This window comes from Eleginops maclovinus, chromosome 5, assembly GCF_036324505.1.
Source record: "Eleginops maclovinus isolate JMC-PN-2008 ecotype Puerto Natales chromosome 5, JC_Emac_rtc_rv5, whole genome shotgun sequence".
In the NCBI taxonomy this organism is placed as follows: domain Eukaryota; kingdom Metazoa; phylum Chordata; class Actinopteri; order Perciformes; family Eleginopidae; genus Eleginops; species Eleginops maclovinus.
The window spans coordinates 27,861,108-27,883,259 of record NC_086353.1 but is presented as its reverse complement, the minus strand read 5'-3'; the positions used below and the strand labels follow the sequence as shown (position 1 = coordinate 27,883,259).

The 22,152-nt window shown below is 41.7% G+C and overlaps 2 protein-coding genes and 1 non-coding gene across 4 annotated transcripts in view; 1 reads left to right on the top strand and 2 right to left on the bottom strand.

The window, feature by feature from the left end:
* Window positions 1–3,400, top strand: part of LOC134864975 (microtubule-associated tumor suppressor 1-like) — a 48,403-nt gene extending 45,003 nt beyond the window's left edge. For both annotated transcript variants that reach the window (XM_063884339.1, XM_063884338.1), the window contains 3 exons: window positions 494–610; window positions 1,037–1,134; window positions 2,091–3,400. In XM_063884339.1, the coding sequence (XP_063740409.1) occupies window positions 494–610; window positions 1,037–1,134; window positions 2,091–2,313 (438 nt within the window). In that variant the 3' untranslated portion in view covers window positions 2,314–3,400. The remainder of the gene's footprint in view (window positions 1–493; window positions 611–1,036; window positions 1,135–2,090) is intronic.
* On the bottom strand, window positions 3,396–7,313 carry LOC134864976 (fibrinogen-like protein 1). The gene is made up of 7 exons (XM_063884340.1): window positions 7,220–7,313; window positions 6,206–6,374; window positions 5,448–5,607; window positions 5,166–5,263; window positions 4,914–5,002; window positions 3,869–4,098; window positions 3,396–3,747 (listed from the first exon to the last, which is right to left on the bottom strand). The coding sequence occupies exons 1-7, from the start codon at window positions 7,268–7,270 to the stop codon at window positions 3,555–3,557; spliced, it is 990 nt and encodes a 329-aa protein (XP_063740410.1). The 5' UTR covers window positions 7,271–7,313; the 3' UTR covers window positions 3,396–3,554.
* A 2,524-nt stretch (window positions 7,314–9,837) lies between these two features.
* Window positions 9,838–9,929, bottom strand: trnar-ucu (transfer RNA arginine (anticodon UCU)). Its single transcript is given in 2 exon segments — window positions 9,838–9,873; window positions 9,893–9,929. It is a non-coding gene; the product is annotated as a tRNA-Arg (tRNA).
* Window positions 9,930–22,152: the final 12,223 nt, after the last annotated feature.

Sequence of the window (22,152 nt, the reverse complement as noted above, 5' to 3'; positions counted from 1 at the left end):
TGACTAAATGAGAATACTCAATGACATCACAGTGAACATAAGCTGCCTTTAGTTGAGCCAGGGTGACATGAAGTCATGTGACCTGATGTAGTTCCTTCATAGCTAAACGTTAGTTTTCTGCTTCTGGTGATTGCAGCTGTGCTTCCACTGTTATAAAAGTGGTGGAAAAATATGGAGATTATCCTGGTTAAAAAGTCTAAGTATCATAAACGCTTTTATCACAGGTCTTATTTTTTGCAATATTTTTAAAAACCAATAGGAAAATCCCGTTTCTTTTTGTGGGGAAAGCCGATGTGATGCTCACTACCTTTTCTCTTACCAGACATGCATCACTCTGAAGGTTCCTAAATTTAGTGATAGTGGAGGAGGATAGGCTGGTTCTGCTCACCACAGCGCCCTCTGCTGGTCAGTGAGGGTCACACATCCTGGGCCTCATGAAATGATGCTGATCTCTAACCACTTGTGCCGTACTTTTGTCTCTTTGTTCTTGCAGAAGAACTCACACACAGTGTACCTGGAGCAGGAGCTGGAGAGCATTAAGGTGGTGCTGGAGCTCAAGAACAACCAGCTGCACCAGAAAGAGAAGAAGCTCATGGACATGGACAAACTGGTGGGCAATCAGTCTTCTTTTATCCCATATTATCGCCCAGTCACTGGAAACACATCACCCCTGAGAGAACAAGTTAAATCTGCTGGAAATTGTGGTGTCATCCTGGAAAATTCCCCTATTACTGCACATTTCCTGAAGAATAATGACGAGAAAAGAGTGGGAACCCTGTGTCATTTTAAAGTGCTGTAAAGACTTTCAGGGGCTATTTCATTCTCACTACCCCTGATTACTTTCACCTTTGGTATGTTGTTTTAGGAAAAAAAGGTCATATATTGACATTGTTTTTCAAGAATGTATGCATAAACAACCCAATATAAAACTTATGCTGTGTGTGTGTGTGTGTGTGTGTGTGTGTGTGTGTGTGTGTGTGTGTGTGTGTGTGTGTGTGTGGGTGTGTGTGTGTGTGTGTGTGTGTGTGTGTCACAGTTGGAGACGAATGTAAAACTGCAGGAGTGTCTGAATAAGGTCCAACAGGAGAATGAGGACTACAGGGCCAGGATGGACAAACACGCTGCTCTCTCAAGGTACGTACAAAGTGTGTGTGTGTGTGTGTGTGTGTGTGTGCGTGCGTGCGTGCGTGCGTGCGTGCGTGCGTGCGTGCGTGCGTGCCGTGCCCGCGTGCGTGCGTGCGAGTCGGCTCCTACTGCCTTGTTTGTCCTCACTTTGTGACTCTCTGTCCAGCCATATAGAGTCCTCTGAGGGTAAACCCCCCGTGGTAGCGACTAAAAGCAGGTTCAAACTCAGATACTTTTACCTGACACACATTTGAATTGGTCAAGATTTATATTGTTTGAAATAACTGCCTTATCTGTGAGATTCAGCGTGCTGTCTGTTTAAGCCCTGCACAGTGAACTACAGATACATCAGTCCCGCTTTCCTCTGGTTTGATCTCATGTCTGAACTCCCTCTCAAATGAGCCTCTCTAGAACATTGTGTTTTGAGCCTAACAATATCTCATCCCAACATCAGCCACATAAAGGTAGTGTCCAATTGTGAGGCCATGAATTAAATAAATACATTATCTAATCAGATGCTTTGACCAGCAGCTGTATGAGCATCTATTGTTTTATGATGAGTGTCTCGTCTGACCAGTGGAAGCGCTGACCTGTGTTAGGTCTTGTTTTAAAAGATTCAAAGGATTTATTATTATCCGCAAAGAGCTACAACGTAATAATCTCAAGCTCCCTCCAACAATGCAACATACAATATACTTAGAAGTAAATAGAAAAAAAAAACGAATTCAAGAAAAGTGGAAATACTAAGTACAAGTGCAAGGACACAAACAGAATGTGAAATGAAACACTCAAAGTCAAATACTGCCTATTGTAATAATCAAAAACAAAACATAACTGTGAGAAGATGGACCGTTCTATATGGTTTTACTCAAGTTCTTGTCTGACACTTTCCCCTTGGACGGGGAGCAGTAATTATGATTCTTCTGTGAGAGGTGTTCACTGCAGCGCTCTGTCTCCCCCTGCAGGCAGCTCTCCAGCGAGCAGGCCAAACTCCATCAGACGCTGCAGAAGGAGTCCAAGGTCAACAAGCGTCTGTCCATGGAGAACGAGGAGCTGCTGTGGAAGCTGCACAACGGAGACCTGCTGGCCAGCCCCCGCCGCCTCTCCCCCACCTCCCCCACCTCCCCCTTCGGCTCACCTCGGAACTCTGCCTCCTTCCCGACAGCGGCACCCTTATCGCCCAGATAACCCTGACAACAAGCCTCCCTCTCCTCCCACCTCCTGCTCTACCAGCCTGGAAAAGACGGAGCTGTTCCAAATAGAGAGAAAGACTTCACAGCTCTGTTGTGGAAAGATAAACTTGGACATTAGGAACAAATTGCATAAAAGACGCTTATGTTGAAAGCGTAGAGACATTGTAGTGGCACCGATGCACTTATGTCTGACATTGGAATGGCCATGCTCTCTACCAAATGCCTAGTTCAACAAGCCTTTCTTCTTTTTCTGAAGAAAACTGAATTATCCGGCACACCTCAGGGTCTGTACATAGCGCTTCACTCTTGTTATGACTATCCTTCCATGTTTTTACTGATATGTGGTACAGTTTAGGTTCCTTTTATCCTGCTCTTTTCTACCGCCGCTCTTTCTAAAATGGTGGATGAGAAGAAACCTTGGAAGTTTGTGGGAACAGACTCAGACAGGTTTGGGTGTTTCATGGTGGATTAGCATGGATTATTATTATTTTTTTTTTTTCTAACCCTTCTTTTAAAGAGGACATTTTTCCCAAAGAGCAAAACTCAATCACTCTTATGCTTTGGACCTCTGGAAGAAGTGAAGAGATAGATTTATCTTCTGCTCATCTGAGGAACTGACCTGATCTGCTGACATGAACCTTTAGATCTGTTCCTCTGTGCAAGCTCCTCACAACCTCTACCTGAAACTACTTTGTGGAATGTAATCACCCTTGGATGTTAGGTCTGAGCTGTCAGTTCAGAGACAAACACATCATCTCAGAGCCAAATATGCAGAGTGTGTTTGCCCCTTTACTCTCCGCTTTAAATCGCTCATTTACCAACAGAAACAAGGCAAAGCTCAGCTAGTGGCTGACCAATATCTGTCTGTACTTTGGATCACATGTAAAACCACAAGTCATCATTTCCACAGAAAGAATCTCCCACGCTCTCAAAGACTGAGCGATTACTGGCTCATTTTATTGAATCCAAAATAATGTGTCTGGTGTTTGTCCTGCAAAAACTCAGATGTACCTGAAATGCCTCAGTTCACCATGTAGTTTTATTTTGGACATGAAATAAATACAAAAGGATATGAGATGAAAGCAACACAGTTTTATTTGGATATTTTAAAAATGCAGTATTTACATTTGTTGAACAAGTCAAACATGAGAGGAGAGACTTTAGAGAGGTTACACTGCATGATGTTTGATGTGTGTTGGAAGCTCTTGGGCAGGAGACACGCTTCCTCTCTTGCTTTCAGTCTTGAAATCGGCCATGATGATCTTCAATGACCTGTGGTGGAGGCTCGAGGTCAGCGGCTCGCACCATCATGACCACAGATTTGATGGAGTACCACCAACCGTGCCATGTGTACCACACCACCCCGTCATCAGCCATGGCTTGGTACGGCCCTCTGTAGTAGTGACCGTTCAGGTTGCCTGAATCACACCTGCAATGAGGAGAGACAGAAGAAGTCCTGCAGTACCTTCTATATAATGCAAAGTGTGTGTAAGTTGCCCCCTTGTTTTTCCTCTCTGTATTTGCACTTCTTCTCAGTGGGACGGCCCTACCTGCTGAACCACCAGCCGGATCGGCTGTGTCTGATGCACCTGCTGCTGTTTTCCCTGTTGCCATCATTAGGCTGGTCATAGGTGCTGAACTTGATCCTGTTTGACCCAGGGAGTTCTTCTGCAAGAAATTGACCAGTCCGTTTCTTTCCAACAGGGGGGGGGCTGTGCAAATAAGCCAGGGCATCCCCTGCGTCCCCAGTGTACTCTCCCACATGTAACTGGTACTGGTCCTTTGAGAACAAAAAAAAACAGTTCTCATGAGTGTAGGAGCCTGACTGCTTGTGTTGCCACGGCTTATTGTTGCTGCTGTTGTATATATTTGTTCTGATTGGTATGACCAATCATACCAATCAGGTATGATTGGTCACTTCCGGCTATTATCACATGGGGGCGGTGTAAGGGATTTATTGCACCTGTTGTGCCAGGCTTTTGTGGATGACAAAGAAGGTGAGCTAGGCTCAGATATTTTCTCTGGTCCGTTTGGTCCTGCTAAGATGATTATTTTTGCTATTTGCTTTTGAAACAACATGATCAATTACAACAACAACAAGAGTTAGGAAAGATGGGGTGCAGCGAAGAGGCAATATTGATAAAGATAAGAGTGAAGAAAAACAAAAACAATAGCAATACGGGTTAAAAGTTTGAAAGGAAAGAAAGAAAGAAGAGAAAGAAAAGTGAAGAAAGGAGAGAGACGAGGAGAGATGCAGAGCAGCTGCCAGGCCTGGATGGCCTTGCTGTGTTTTCCATAGCAAAGATCCTAAAACACAAATAACACACTTAGTCTAAATAATAGCTCTGTGCTGTGGGAAATAAAGGGAAGGCGAGGTTAAAGACAGAAAAGGAAAGAAAGTTTACAGCACAAACAGATATGATTTATTTATTCCATCCAGTATGAAGGCTTATGTTGTTAAAATAAAAAGAGAATCAAATGATCTCCTTTCTGCAAATTTAAAATCTGGAGTCCTGTCGAAGGATTTAGTTTTAGTTACAATGAGAAGTTTCTTTCCTTATACTTGTTTATATTCATTTATTTTGGCAGTTTTACCTTTTCATCGTCCACTTTGAAGTTCTTGTACTCGGCATAGCGTTGATTACCCTCAAAGTCCTCCATGTCGATCCGCAGGTCGTGGTTCCCTACAAGAAGTTACACCGGCAGCCATCATCCAACAAATCCTGCACACACACACACACACACGTGCGCACACACACACACACACACACACACACACACACACACACACACACACACACACACACACACACACACACACACACACACACACACACACACACATACCTGTGGAGGTGAGATTGTGTAGAACTTTATTCCCCAGCCAGAATTCTCCATCAGGGGAGTAGAGGTCACCAAACCCATGCTTGTACTCCACCCACGCTCTGCTCACACAGAGCACACACTGATTACACTATTACCTGCAATCCCAAATCATGACAAGTACACACCTATACACACACAGACACAGACACACACACACAGACACACAGACACACAGACACACACACACACACACACACACACACACACACACACACACACACACACACACACACACACACACACCTGTCAAAGCTCTCTTCGCCATCTCTCCTCCTCTGGAAGACGGTCCAACCTCCCCCATTGTTCATGTCACAGTAGACGCTCAGTGAGGTGGGGGAGCCGTGTGGACGGATCACATATAGCCCGCTGGCCATGTTACCGTTTGCAAACACCTCTGAGCAGTCTGAACACACACATACACACCAAGCTAAGTACTCAAACTGCTAGGTAGACATCTTTTAGATACAATTAAAGCAAACAGAAACATCTTTGTGAGAATATCAGTGGCTTCAAGTGTTTCCTGTGGAGCAGCTGCAGGGCCATGCCTAAGCTACCAAATGCTGACTGCTGATTGGTTAGCAGCACATTCATCTGTTAATGAATACATGACACTTGTATGCAAAGGAACTCCACACAAGACCTTACAAAGCTGCTTTAGCTAACAGTATCTACAAACCAGCAGGCATCAGGGGAATCTGTGCTCTCTTATACTCAATAAAACTTTTCTCTGTTCTTCCCTCAAGGTTTTCCAATATAAGCAAACACTTTCAACATTACAACTGGTCATTTAATCCACTGTTTATAAAACGATACTAATTAGCCTAGCTTTCACACGCGCTAAGAACTCAGGCTGGACACACTGTATGGTAAATAGGGTTAATAACTTGTGACTAACCTGGTGTGTATGTAAAGAAGCAGTTAGGTTTACACATTGTAGGAATTGTTAAAGGGAAAGCATATACAATTTATACAAAGTATCTGTCATGGAAATCTTTCCCCACCTTTAAAGAGGTTCTCTGGGCCCAGATGGGAGCTGGGTATGCGCTCCAGCTGCCCGGCCTGGCTGTTGTGGAGCGCCTGGATGTAGCCATGCTGGTCGTTGATCAGGGTCTTCAGGCCTTGGATTTCTGCTTCCAGATTAATTACCTTCTCTTCACACGGCACAGGGGCCTGGACAGAGCCGAGGGACACTGTTAGAAACCGCTACACATGGGTAAACATGGATTTTAAGGTGGTAGATGCAAACAAACAGAACCACTACTTGCCAATACTTATTTCTGGATGCAAACAGCAACCATTATGAAAAGATGAAATGCATAATGTAAATATACTGCTGAGTTTGTATGCAACCTTCATCAATCGAATTGAATTGCTCAGGAAACATAAGTTGGTCTACTTGACAGTTTAACTGATGAACAAAGAGCTGAGAAAAAAAATTATTGAAGGTTTAAAACTATGAATAAAAAAAGTCAGAGACATTGTTGCTGTCACTAAGATTCATCGTCCTGCCGCCAGTCTGCACAAGAGGCATGTTCTGATGACATTTCATCAGGAAGTAAGCTCAAACATGTTTAATATGTAACAATAAGCAACCTAATCAGATCAGAATCAGAACCAAACACATGGAATGGTAAACAAAGTTACACATTCCTTCTACAGTATGTGTGTTTGGTTTTCAGGTATTGTTTTAAAGTTGAAAAATAACAATAGAATAGAAATTAAAATGACACATAATCAGTATGTCTTCCAAGATTATTATTCTTTTGTTGTGTTGGATAATACACACACCTCAATATGAGCAGTTTTGCAGAGGAACCCCTTCACCAAAGAAACTGTCTCTATTAAAACTCTCCACAGTGAGCAGTGTGGTTTGTAAATAACCACCCACAAAGTAATTTCAATCACCTATTTTGTGGCAGAAGTCTAAAGAGAAAAATGTCCTAAAAGCTGGACATGCAAAAAACGTATGAATAGTATCTTGTAAGATATAGTGGAAGTTAGCTTGGTTTTCTTACCGCCAAAGAGGCAGCCGCGTGAAGAAGAAAAGCCACTGTTGTCCTGAGCATCCCTATGATCAGTGATCTGTGCAGCCTGCAGACTGCCTATCTGCTCTCCTCTGTCCTGTCTTATGTTGCTTTCGGCTCTTGCCCCCCATCTCCGACCAGACCCACACTGTAAATTAGTCTCCATCTAGTGGTTGGAGTAAATTGTCATTGTTTCCTGCTAATACCCTATGGCTGATACTGAATCTTCAAACTGCCCAAGTGTCTACAGTAATTTCACTGTTCGATTTAGTCAACTTTAGCTACAGGATGTTGCCGTTAAGAGACGGAGAGGAGAGTCAAACAGATTTAACCCTGATCTGAGGACATAGTGCATTAGTCTATGTTAGATAACTAAAAAGTCATCGAAATACGTCTGCGAGCGCGGTTTCGAATCCCGCTCGCTCCCTTGAATAGCAGCTAAAAACTACCTGAATCTGATCAGCTGTCTGGTCTCCACTCCCATTACTCCATGTATTCATGTTCATTAATATTTTTACCATATTGCTGGGTAGGTTGTGAATAAAATAAAGGGATCAATAAAGTTATTAACTAAAAACTCGTAATTCATTCATTGTTTATATTATTATGCTTTGTAACAGAATCAAAATCTTCAAAGTAACTTATGGTATCAAATCAATGAATTCAGAGTATAACATTTGCCTCTGAAATGTAGTGAAGTTGAAGTATTAAGGAGCATGCAAGTAAGTACATCATTGTACAGTACTTCAAAAGAGGTACTTAAGATCAAATACTACTTAGTAATAATGAAAGTGAAATATGATGATGAAGAAACAGAAACATCCAAACTTGTTTTATACTTAAAACAACAATAATAATTACAACAACAACAATTATTAAAAATATTTATATTAGAGTCTCAAATAACAAACGGTGCAATAAACAGTGCAAAATATAACAAAATGAAAATGTAGCAAATTAAATAACAAATATTATAAAGAAGTAAAACACAGAAACATCCCAAAAAGTCACAACAAAATGTATAATAATAATAATAATAATAATAATAACAACAACAGTGTACCATAAATAACATAATGCATAACTAACTAAATAGTGCAATAAATTGTAAATAATTGAAGTGTAAGGTAAATAAGAAAATGAAACACCCTCCCCCTACTCACAAAATAAGTCATTTAAGGGGCATCTCTTCTCTTGTTTTCCCATACCATCTTTGCTCCAGCATAGCCCTCCATTCCTCATACGACGGGCCCTCTGATGCTTCACCGAACCAATTCTTGTTAGCGCTGAGTAGCTGCTGGAGGCATGTTGAGAAGCACCATTTGTGAGCTTCCAGGCGCAACCTGTGAGGCTCCAGGCACAGATGGTACCATATAGGGAATTAAAAAATGGTGGTGCTGGTGCAAGGAAGGGACGTCCATTGTATGGAGGTGGTGGTGGGACCTGCAGATGGCCAGTGGTCTCGATCCCTTCTTAAGCTTTGCCTCACCAGTAGTGTTCGGTGGCAGAACAAAGATGTGAGGCTGAGCCAAACTCCCGGGATACAGAGATGGCCCTTTCTGCATGGCCACAGGAAGCTTCTCAGGTCCTGCCATTGGTGCGTCAGGAGCTGGGATACCCTGCTTCAGGATCTGATGTTCCTGAGACCTGCAACGCCTGCTGAACCTTGGAAAACATGAAACAATCAATATTAATAAACAACTTGGGTAAGTATTACAGTGTAAGTACACATGTTTCGCAGTATGCTTGTTCACTCACCATTGTGTGACAGTTGCAGCATTGACTTCTGGGAGCTGGATGGTGGTCTCAGTCATCAACTTGGCGTAGGTGATCACAAACTATCGGATGTGCTTATAAGCACGTGTCACCATTTTGAATCGTGAGACCCTCACTCCGTCAGTGCACACTATTTGAGTAGAGCTGACAGAGCTTTGTGAAGATGGCCTCTACCACTCTGTTGAGGTCTGGCCACTGTGCGGGACTGTGAGCCCCAACGAAGCACCTGCAAATCCAACAGAATACTTTTAATGTTAATTACTAAAGATTGATAGTTGTTTTTACTTTTCTGTGGCTTGATTTCCCTAAAGCTACGAGGAAAACCCATCACCCAAGGAAGGAAAGGTGGTGTTCAAGTTAATAAGGATCTTTTCATAAACTTGGCTGCACTAATTAAGGTGGAGTTAGTATTTGAGCCAGTTTCAGTCATTTTAAATGTTGTAGATAATGTCTCTGTGTTTACTTAATGTACATACCTTTTAGTGCTCTCCACACTTGGTGCCACAATTTGAAGAAACCTATTATCAGGTGTCCTCTTTTGGACTGGATCTCAATGTTGCTGGGTTATGGCTCTTCTGGCCTTATCCATCACTTCCTCTGGGGAAAGAGGTCGCATTTGGTTGAATCTTGGTTACGACGGCAACGCCATTGGCTGTCACAACCAGGCATGAGCTTGACTCACAAGCGGTAGGGAGATCTGAAACCAACCAGTCAGCTTGCTGCGTTTTAGGTAAATACAATATAAGCCAGTAGAACCATGTATTTTAAAAGACATCTCTACTCGGTCTCCTCCCGTCTTGCTCGTAATCTACGCAGCGAAAAAAGAAAAACATCGACTCCGGTGGGACTCGAACCCACAACCTTTGAATCACTTCACAAGTGTTTTGCTAGAAGTCCAATGCGCTATCCATTGCGCCACGGAGCCACCTGTTGCTATCGGTTTTGAACAGCTATTTACCAGTGTATAGAAAGCTGTTAGCAGTTTACTAGCATCTTAATATTGAAGTTGTATAAACAACTGGGAACAAATACAGAGGCCAATTATATTCATTCAAAATACAATAAGCCGATATTCGAGCCAACTCCTTGACCCCCTTTCGGTTACAAAGCTGATGTTAGCGATGCTCAGAGAATGATGCTAGCGACTCTAAAGCGATGCAATATGAAATAGAGATTCGCTAGTTTTTCTCGGTTGTGGTCTCCCTGCCGCCTGTGAGTCGAGCTCAATCTTGGTTGTGACAGCCAATTGCGTTGCCGTCTGTAACCAAGATCAACCAAGAATTCAGAGCTCTGGCCAATCAGCGCTCGTATTGTAACCAACAGTCAACCAAGAATTGACCAATCGGCGTCTCAGTATGCCGTGTATACTCGGAGCGGATGCCGGCTAGTGAGAGAATCACGTTTTCCCAACTCTGTGAAAGTAAGTAGATCTTTTAAAGACATTGTCAACGCTTATAAACAGTTTTATTAGATATATATAGATATATTTTAAGTAAAGAACATGTTGCTCAGGGATATTACCGTTAATCATCCACCGTCTCCGGTGTTTTTCTCTCCGTCCGACGTGTGTTAAAAGTTAATTCAGTCTTTAAGCGAGTTTTAACAGCATGAGATACAAATAAAACCAACAGTCAAGTCTTGCCCTTGATTATAACCGTTTTTATTTTGCCATTCATTTAAATACTAAACCTCACTGTTGAATAATGACCGGGAGAGGGCATACTATACATACTGTGTACTGGTAGCTAGATTATTGCTGTGTTTTAATCACATTTTGTATCTTTTTTATGTTGTATTCCTAAGTGTATCATTGTTTAATATCATATAATATTTTTAGCCTGTTCAAAAAGATGTGTCATTATACATTATTATTTCTGGAAAGCCCTGGTAATAGGATAATATGCACAGTTGCCTTCAGTAATGTTTTGTACCAGCTCATTTTTACAGCTTGTTTAATAAATATTTATTATAAATGATCTATTTCTCTGTTTAAAAAATATATATTATATTTCTTATTTTCTAGAGGGAACCATGCTTTAGAAAACATCTGACAGCAGTCTGAACCTTACAAACACAATGGAAGCTACAAAGGTGAAGGCAAGAACAAAGGCAGACCAGGGATGCGACCTCTTTCCCCAGAGGAAGTGATGGATAAGGCCAGAAGAGCCATAACCCAGCAACACTGAGATCCAATCCAAAAGAGGACACCTGATAATGGGTTTCTTCAAATTGTGGCACCAGGTGTGGAGAGCACTAAAAGGTATGTTACATTAAGTAAACACAGAGACATTTAAAATGACTGAAACTGGCTCAAATACTAACTCCACCTTAATTAGTGCAGCAGTGGCTCAGTCAGTAGGGGCTTGGACTGGGAATCGTAGGGTCTCCGGACAGACTTGAAATATGGAAAGTGGACTGCTACTTGGAGAGGTCCCAGTTCACCTCCTAGGCCCTGCTGTGGTGCCCTTGAGCAAGGCACCGGACACCTCCAATCCCCCCCCCCCATTGCTCCCCGGGCGCTGCCCACTGCTCCTAGTACTAGGATGGGTTAAATGCAGAGGACCAATTTCACTGTGTGTGCTCTGCTGTGTGCATGTATGTGACAATAAAGAGGGTTTCATCCTCCGATTCTATCGATTCTATCAAGTTTATGAAAGGATCCTTATTAACTTGAACACCACCTTTCCTTCCTTGGGTCCAAAACAAACAATTACTAGGAGGCTTACAATAAGCAAGGCTATGTGTCAGATGGAATAAATCAGACCAACACTTTCTGGGTTTTCCTCGTAGCTTTAGGGAAATCAAGCCACAGAAAGCTAAAAACAACTATCAATCTTTAGTAATTAACATTAAAAGTATTCTGTTGGATTTGCAGGTGCTTCGTTGGGGCTCACAGTCCCGCACAGTGGCCAGACTGCAACAGAGTGGTAGAGGCCATCTTCACAAAGCTCTGTCAGCTCTACTCAAATAGTGTGCACTGACGGAGTGAGGGTCTCACGATTCAAAATGGTGACACGTGCTTATAAGCACATCCGAGAGTGTGTGATCAGCAACGCCAAGTTGATGACTGAGACCACCATCCAGCTCCCAGAAGTCAATGCTGCAACTGTCACACAATGGTGAGTGAACAAGCATACTGCAACACATGTGTACTTACACTGTAATACTTACCCAAGTTGTTTATTTATTTATTTTTTCAAATCTTTTTATTGAAAAATCAAGACTAATGACAATGACGTATCAGCAAGGTTAGATAAGATTTTTCACTCTTTTTGTCTTTTTTAAACACACAAAACAAAACACTCCCCGCCCACCCACCCCGACTGGACCCAAACAACAATAATAATGACAAAAAAAAAAAAAAAGGTTTTAGTGACCAGTATCTATAGTTAAATACTCCTAAATAAAGTTAAAATACAAACAAATGAATAGGATCACCATGAGATAAAGCATGACTTCGGAGCTCTGCATGTAAGGCAAAGTATGTTATAGTGTGGCCCCAAGCCACAAGATTCAAGGTTTCAAGGTTTCAAGGTTTTATTGGTCATATGAACAGCATATACAACGTATATTTTGGCAATGAAAATCTTATATCCCATGCTCCTCCAACAACTCAACATACATGGTGCAAATAAGATAAATAAAATAGTGCCAAAAGAGAGAAGAATATTTACAATAACAACAATAAAGATTTAAGGATGTGAAATATATACATATGTGGAATACATTGAAAGTATTTAAATACTTTACACTGTTGAATGAGGAGGTATGGACAGATGCATATATTACGTATAACAGATGTATATGGCAGATATGTATAATACATAGATACGTGTACTATAAACAGATATGTATGGCAGATATGTATAATATATACGTATGTGTACTATAAACAGATGTGAGTAGACATTCACAGAGCTCAGGAGTTCAGCAGTCTTATAGCCTGTGGTATAAAACTGTCTCTGAGTCTGGAGGTCTTGGTCCGGATGCTGCGGTACCGTCTGCCAGACGGCAGCAGACAGAACAGATTGTTGCTGGGGTGAAGGGGGTCCTTTAATATCCTACCGGCCTTCTTCTTACATTACTGACTACTTATAACTTGGTCAGTCAGTGTGCCGGGGAGTTCTCGAAGATTACTAAAGTATGTCAAAAGAGGTTCCCAGACTGACCGAAATTTGTCTGAGCCTCTCATTGCAAATTTAATCTTCTCCAAATGTGAAAATAGCATTACATCTTTCAGCCATTGTGCTGCAGTGGGTGGGACATTTGATTTCCAATTAAGTAATATTTGTCTCCGCGCAAGCAAAGAAACAAATGCCGTGATGTTGAGTTGCTTCTTAGTCATGCTTGTGTCTTCATTTGGTACATCAAATAATGCAATCATTGCGCAAGGTTGTAAAGTAACTCCAAGGACATTAGACAGTACATCAAATATGGCAGACCAATACCCTGTTAGCCTATGGCAAAACCAAAACATATGTGTCAGGTCTGCCACACAGACATGACATCTAGCACAACTGCTATCAACATTTGGATAAAAGGAAGAAATTCTCGCTCTACTCCAATGCAGGCGATGTACCACCTTAAATTGAATTAGACCCAATCTTGCACAGGAGGTGCTATTATTCACCCTATGCAAAGCTTCAGACCAAAAATCTTCTGAGATTTCAGTTCCAAGTTCCTTCTCCCAGCTAATTTTGATCCTGTCCAGCTTGGCATTGTCCATTGACATGATCATTGAGTAAGAGCGTGCTGTTAAACCCTTCAACCAAAAAGGAACATCCAAAATTAAATCTACAAGTGATTTATTAGGAAGGTTGGGAAACTGTGGGCTATGGGTCTTAGCAAATTGATGAATTGATTTGAAAGTAGCGAAATAGGTCCTTTTGTTGGAGGTCATATTTAAGACGTAAATCATTGAAACTAAAAAAGGTCCCATCTACATATAAAACATTGAACCTCATGATCCCTTTTCTACGCCATGATGCAAATGTCTGATCCAGCTGGTAAGAAGTTGTGGTTGTTGCACAGCGGGGTGTAAAACAAAAGAGTTTCCCTTGCGTTGTTCTGCCTCCTAAATTGGGACCATATTTTAAGAGTGGAGATGACAACCGGGTTTGATGTAAACTGTAAAACCTTCACAGGAAGATTTGATGAAATCAGAGCACGGAGGGATGACGATATACATGACATGCCTTCCAGTTCACACCAGTCTGTATCTGGAGATTGAATCCAGTATGATATCTTGTGTACGTTTGCTGCCCAGTAATAGCCTCTAAAGTTCGGCAGAGCCAACCCGCCTTCTGCTCTTGGTTGTTGGAGGAACTCCTTCCCAATTCTAGGGCACCGCCCACTCCATATATAAACAGATATCATTTTATCAAGCTGACAGAAAAAAGATTTTGGTAAGATAGGAATACATTGAAACAGAAATAAAAATCTTGGCAGAACGTTCATTTTAACACAGTTCACTCTCCTGCTAATGTCAGATGTAGAATGTCCCATCTTTGTAAATCTAGTTTAAGTTTAGAGATGAGTGGGGCAAAATTCCCATCAAAGAGGTTTTTAAATGAAGGAGTTTTGTTAATACCCAAAGATATGAAATGGCAGAGCATGGTCTGGGATTTGCATAAGGTAAACATTCACGTTTTGTTAAGTTAAGTTTGTAGCCTGAGATCTGACCAAACGTATGCAACACTGAATTAATTCTATTGATACATTGCAGTGGATCTGATATATAAATCAACATATCATCTGCATATAAGGATAACTTCATTTCCATTCCCCACCTACGTATACCAGGTATAGAGGGTGCTTATTTAAGTACAAGGGATAGTGGTTCTATTGCTAGTGTGAACAAAGGGCTCAATGGACAACCTTGGCTGGTACCTCTAGATAGAGAAAAAATTTGGGAACGCCGATGATTTGTAACTAACGAGGCCCGAGGGGAAGAATAAAGAAGTTGGATCCACTTAGTAAACGTTTTACCAAAACCAAATTTCTTTAAAATAAAAAAAAAGCCTTCTCCACATCCAATGAAACCACAACTTCTGGGGAATCATTAGATGAGGGACTATACAACACATTCATAAGCCTTCTTATGTTGGAAAACAAATGCCACCCTTTAATAAAACCTGTTTGGTCAGCTGATATTATATGTGGCAAGGGTGATTCCAAACGTGTAGCCAATAATTTAGAGAGTATTTTAATATCAGTGTTTAAAAGTGATACTGGTCTGTATGATCCACATTTTGAAACATCCCTGTCTGGTTTTAACAGAAGAGTTATGGATGCTTCAGTAAGGGAGTCAGGCAGATTGCCCTGTGACAATGCATGGTTAAACATATCTAACATTAGGGGGCATAACTGATCTGAGAATTTTTTATAAAGTCAATTGGGAAGCCATCTGGCCCTAGCGATTTTCCATTTCTGCATGGTAGAAATGGCAGTTCTTACTTCTCCCAGTTCCATCGGTTGATATAAACACTCCCTCTGATCAGAGGATAGTGTGGGGGCTTCCCTCAGTGACTCTGATTTATACAAATCAAAATCATTTATTTTTAGGGGGTCCGTTGTGATTTCCCCTGTTGCATCTTCAACTTGTGATATAATTTGCAATGCTGACTTAGATTTAAGTTTATGTGCTAAAAGACGCCATGACTTCTCCCCATGTTTATAATATGAGATCGCGTGGGTCATATTATAAACATGGGGATAAGTCGTTCTGTATCAGAGGTAGAGATTAAGTTAAACTGAGTTTGTAACAATATTCTTTCCATATGAAGCGATGGACTTGGAGAGGTGGAATACTTACTATCCAATTCACATATAGCATCAATTAACTGCTGCTTTTGTCTCTTCTTTCCCTATTACGATGAGAAGAGTAAGCTATTATTTCTTCCCTAAGATAGGCTTTAAGTGTCTCCCATAGCAATGACGGGGATACCGAATCCATTTTATTAGTCTCCAAAAAGGTGTCGATGGCTTTAGAAGTTGAAGTGCAGAATGTGTTATCTGACAGTAATGTGGTGTTAAACCGCCACTGAGGACGACTACTGTAGTGATGGTGAAAATGGAGATCCAGTAATATGGGGGCATGGTCCGATTCCACGATCGGAGAATATTCAACCCTCTCCACAGAGTTCAACAGTTTTTTTGTCAATAAAAAATAATCAATCCTTGAATATGTGTGGTGCACGTTAGAATAAAAAGAAAACGTTTTACTATGGGGATTCAAATAGCGCCATGGATCGACCCAAGCTGCGCGGCTGAAAAAATCCGAAAACTTAGAGGCCATTTTAGAGAGAGTCTGCACTTTAGGTCTGGACCTATCCAGGTTTGGATTCATGACGCAATTAAAATCTCCCCCCAAGATCAACAGGTGAGTGTTAAGGTCAGGTAGCTGACAGACAACCCTTTGCACAAATCCAGCATCGTCCCAATTAGGAGCATACAGATTCACCAATAATACAGGTATATGAAAAAGTTGCCTAGACACTATAACATAACGGCTTTGTGGATCAGAAACAGAGTTAGATAAGTTAGACAAATTCAAGTATATTAAGGAGTTTTAAGGTAATTATGACCAAGTTGTCAGGGGACTCCTTATCGCATGTGTTAGCTAGTCTCTCATAGTCCGGACAGTAGGAGCTGAGTGCCAGCCGTAAGCAGGCCGCAAGGTGGTCATCAGTCATGGTGGATCTGTATTTTGACTTAATGATTTTCATATGTGAAAAGGCAGACTCACACAAATATATTGATCCAAAAAGTGCAGTCAAATTCTTTGCAGTTTGTCTGAGGTTGGGGTACTTCTCTTTCTGCATTAGACTCCAGAATTGGACATCAGGTGTCAGGTCTCTTGATTTGAGCTCAATGTCATTATTTAGTGTGAGGATCTCATTCTCAATAGCACCGCTATCCAGGTTGAAGAGTGATGCCTCTTTGGACGTTATACAATCCACATCTATATTTTCCCCAAATGGAAAACTGAGAAAACTGACAACAGCTCAATGGATGCAAAGTCAGTAAAGCGCCTGTCAAATTCTGACAAGATGCTTTGCACTTGATCATCATAACGTGCACTCTCAAGCTCCGCACAGTCTTTGCCCTGACGCTTAAGTTCTGTGTCCATGTGTGGAAAGTTCCGCAGATCACACTGTTGCAACCTGCTTGATAGCAGCTGTAACTTGCTTTTAAAGGTGTTGACGGAGCTGATCATGTTGATGATGTGTTTGTTCTTACCCTGCAGCTCTAGATTCAAGTTATTGAGCTTGTCAGTCAGATCAGTAAGAAAGGCTAAATCCAAGAGCCACTGACTGTCTTCTAGCTGTGCATATTCAGCATGGTTTGAACGTTTCAGAAAGTCTTTAATTTCAGGCAACAATTCAGAAAACTGTTCCAGAAATGTACCTCTGCTGAGCCACCTTACGTCTGTGTGCAGCAGCAGATCTGTGTGTTCTGCACCGGTCTCCTCCAGTTGCGCACGGAATAATCGCCTCTGCAGACTCCTGGCCCGAACAGAACAGGCAATCTTGTTAGCCACATCCATCACGTCTTTCATATTTAAAATCTTCCCGCACAACCCTTGCTGGTGAATTATACAATGGTAATTCAGGAAATCCGGGAAAGATTCAGACTGTTTGCACAATCCAATGAACCCAGCATAAATCCAGCAGTACGTCCAACCATTGCTGGAGCCCCATCGGTTGTAATGGAGATGAGTTTGCAACTCAAGAGGGGCAACTTGCTCTTACTAACGAATTCCATAAAAACCTGAAACATATCTGTGCCTCTTGTGTGCCCTTTCAAAGGCAAAATGGTCAGCAGCTCTTCTTTTACACTCATATTGTCGAAAACCATTCTAATGAACACACATAGCTGAGCCACATCCACAGCATCATGGATTCATCGACTTGCAGAGAAAAACACTCCCATGTGTCAATATCATTCCTCAATTGCTGTTCAACATCCTCCGCCATTCCTCGCATCGCCGTGTAACATAATTTCTTGATAGCTGCACATCCTGAATAGCAGACACAATCTCCTTTCCATTTTTAAAATCGGCAAAAAGCGCATCTGCAGCTTCCATGAACGCTTCTTTCACCATCTCACCATCCTTGAAAGAGTTCTTTCCTTTTGCAAGAACACGACAGACACGATAAGAAGCTATGGTTGCAGCCTTACTCGTGGTATTGGGCCTGGTAAAAATGGACTGTTGTGCTGCTAGCTGACTTTTCAATTCCTTGACTTTTCGGGCGCGCAGTGGTGATTTAGCTGGGAAGTTTGTATCGTAGCTCGTGTGGACCGCCTTGAAATGCCGCTCCAAATTCCCTTTCTTTGGTAAAGCCACATTTGCATTGCAGATAAGACAGATGGACTTGGCATTCGAATACACGAAAAAATAATCCTCCTCCCACTCTGAATGAAAATAATAAGTTTTAGATGTTTTAGCTTCTGCTGCCATGGTAGTATCCACTCGCTCTAGTCAAGCTTCTCGCGCCCTTCCGAGTCCTTAGTTAGAACCTAGCAACCATACCATGCGCGCGCAGCTAGAAAGAAGCACGTGAGATTTTTTCTTTGATTATGCCTGATCTACCTTACTATAGCTGTACAAATCTACACACTGCTTCACGGATCAGCAGTTCATTGTGCCTATTTAACATGTTTTAAGTTGGAAGTTTTACTGTAGGCCTATTTTACACAACAGTAGGAGGATAGCCTACTCACAACCTTTTCTCACGATCGACTGGTAGACCGCGATCGACTAGTTGGGCACCCCTGCTGTAAACACTCTAGCAGAGGAGTTTCTAGGCAAGAAGATCATCCCTTATGTTGGGGCCAAGAAAATACACCGGTAGATACATGTTTTATTTGCTGTTTTTGTAGTATACTAATACTATTTTACCACCAGCATTATGTTTCCTGATTGTTATGCAAATAGCATGTAATCTAATTACCAGTGATTAGATGATATGTTAATGTTATATAGAGTATATCATTATATATATATCATGGTGTATTATCTAATTGTGTGTGCCTCATCAAAAGCATTGTTCTCTGCATCTTTACACTGTGTTCCCGCCATCATCAACCCCAGTGGACCAATCCTCACAACAGCCCACTTTAGTCGATGTTAGGACCCATTTACCATTTTAATGTTCATCGACAGGTTTGTAAACACAATCTGTGTATGCAACAATTATTAGCATTTAGGTTGCTATCAAATGTATCTTTCATTTTGGATTGTGTTGGCTCTGATAATGTCAAGGACCTGGCAGAGTTTTGTTGTCACTTGGGAAAGACCAACTATCCACCCCATCACAAAAAGAGGATAGGTTCAGGACAACCAGATGTGGAAAACTAAAGATATGTTAAATTAACATACACACTGAGCTCTTATTATATAAGATGATAGATACCAACTCTAGAATATGCTAAAATTACATTTACACAATTATGTCTTAGCCTGTGTTTGCATAATCATGTTTACCTCACACAATGTCACTCTTACAATAGCAATTCAAACAATATTGTGAAAAAACAAAAAACCACATAAATCCATAGACATTAAAAATGACAGAGATAGACAAATAGTTATTTTAATAATGAATAATTTGTATTCTGTTGGAATTTTGCAAATGCTTCGTTGAGGCACTTCTTCCCTCTTCAGAGCGTCAGACCTCAAGCCAATGTGAGTGTAGGGCACCATCTACAAACTGTAGAATAGCACATAAAGTATAATAAAAGTGGATTCATTCCTTAAAGTGTAAGGAGGCTTTGTGAACATGAAATTGTAAATAAATACAAATTACAAAAACATTTAACAGTAGTGGTGTCTGTTTTTAATCTAATTTATGCATTATATGCCTCATATTTTATAGTCCGGTACACTCACTACCAAAATGCAGTGCGCTGTGATGGAGTGGGGGTTTCCATTCAAAATGGGGACATGTGCATATCCGAGAATGTGTAATCACCAAGGTGATGACTGAGACCACCATCCAGCTGATGGAAGTGAATGCTGCAACCGTCACACAATGGTGTGGAAATAAGCATACTGCATATACCACAGTACACTTTCCCTGTGAATCGTACCCAGTAAAATGGTGAGTCTCTTTACTCCCCAGGTATGGCCACAGGTTTTGACAAATCAACGCAGGTCCCAATTTTTTACAATGGATCATGTTTGTCAATATGGTCATGCTCCACATTGTGATGTCAGATAAAGTAAATAAAGAAAATAATATATATATATTTTTTAATTCCTTACCGAAGTTAAAGTGTGGCAGTTGGAATTTGACTGGGAAGGGAGTTCACAGAGATGGGGGGGGGGGCAAAGTTGCTAATGGTTCTGTAGGTGAAAAGAAAGATTTGAAGTCAATCTGGTGTTTGATGGGCAGCCAGTGGAGATGGTGGAGGATAGGGGTGATGTGTTCGGAGCGTTGGGTGGAGGTGCATGCGGTTCAGACGCTTTTCTGCTTGCTCCTGCTCTTGCTTGATTTTTTTATGCTGATTTTCCTATTTTTCTTTTCTGAAAACTTCGAGCAGCAGCTCCTGGACATTAATTTATCACCGGGACAGTTATTCTTCTTAAATAGATGGAGGGCTTTGGCCATAGTTCAATATTTTTACGACCACCTCAGTCTGATAGTAGCTTGGCCTAGCAACAGCTAAAGCCTAGACTGGTGGCACTGTGTGCTACTTAGCTTAAGCTAGTTAGCAGCAAAATACCTCCCTCTCTACAGATGACTTCCAAAAACTTCTACAGAAGAATGCCGTGTTGGAAATTAAAATTCAACGTTTGGAAGTCCACCTGGAAGTGAATGGACTATTTGGGAATGACACCACTGTACCAGTTTTCCAAAATCATCCAACCCAAAATGTACACCACCTCCTCCCCCTTCGAGACCGCATCCGCGGTCTCCGAAGCCTGATAAGGATGTGTGTGTACAAAAGGCAACAAGCACCAACTGATATATGCTGGGTCCAGGCTCAAGGGCGTATGGCACTCTCAAATCTTTCCAGAACTAGCTGGGACCCTGCCTGCTTATAGTTTTGCCGATCTCTGTGTTGATAGTATAACAGGACTGGGCTGGCAAAAGAGGAAAGTGGTAGCGCAGCAATCAAGACAGAGACAGTGTTTGAATCAAAAAAGGGCTTTATTTTTACCCAACTCAAAAAACCTTCCGAACAAAGGTTAACGTAGCTGGGCCAATAACTGACTTACCAGCTTACCAAACTTTCTTAGTTCTCAGACAGGGAGCCACCCTCCGTGTGCCAACACAATCGGCACCTCTCTGTGAGCTTTGTCTCCCTTGAGGAGTGATCAGCACCTGGTGTGTGGGTGTCCACACCTGCTCCCAATACTGCTAATTGGGAGAAGGTGGAGCCACCTGTTATGAATGTAGGTGCCTCCAAGTACCTTGCCTCTCAGCCCCTTACAATAGGCAATAGATAAAGGCCCTGTTTGCACGACAACGCTAACGGGGTGAAAACGATAAAATATTTTATCGGATGTGTCTTTTATTTAGACGGAGACCGTCGCGTTCCCGTCTAAAGGGTAAAAACGCAAAAGCCTGCTCTGATCTGCTCACGTCGTGTAGGCGTTTACATCACAGGAATGCGCCAGTACAGGAAATTAACAACTAACATGTCGGATTATTTCCATCCGTCGGACCTTCAGGTTGCCCTAGCAGCTCTTATAAACACCCTAGAGTCTTGTTAGCAGTTGTACCAAATCTTTACAGATGGTAATACTGAACAGAGAAGGCGCATTAATTACCTCCATCAAATTGTTGATGCACCAATTCGTCGGATGCAAACCAGACGAGACCTGGGACAACCGCGTGGACTTGGTGGTGTGGCAGTGTTTCACACTACCACCTAGCCACCTGTCATGCATACAACATGGAATTCCACAAACTTTTGCGTCACCGTATGCACGCAGATTTCCCCCTAAAAACGCTTGTCTAAACGCGGAATAAAAAGTTAGAACGCAACACCACTTTTGCTTTTTCTGTTCAGATCGACCATGTAAACATGGCCTAAGAACGGTGAATCAGCTTAGAAACAGAAAGCGCTCAACCGTTTGTGTGAATTTATTCAGTTTAGCTCTGATTCCAGCCACAGCTTTTCATAAAAAATCAGAC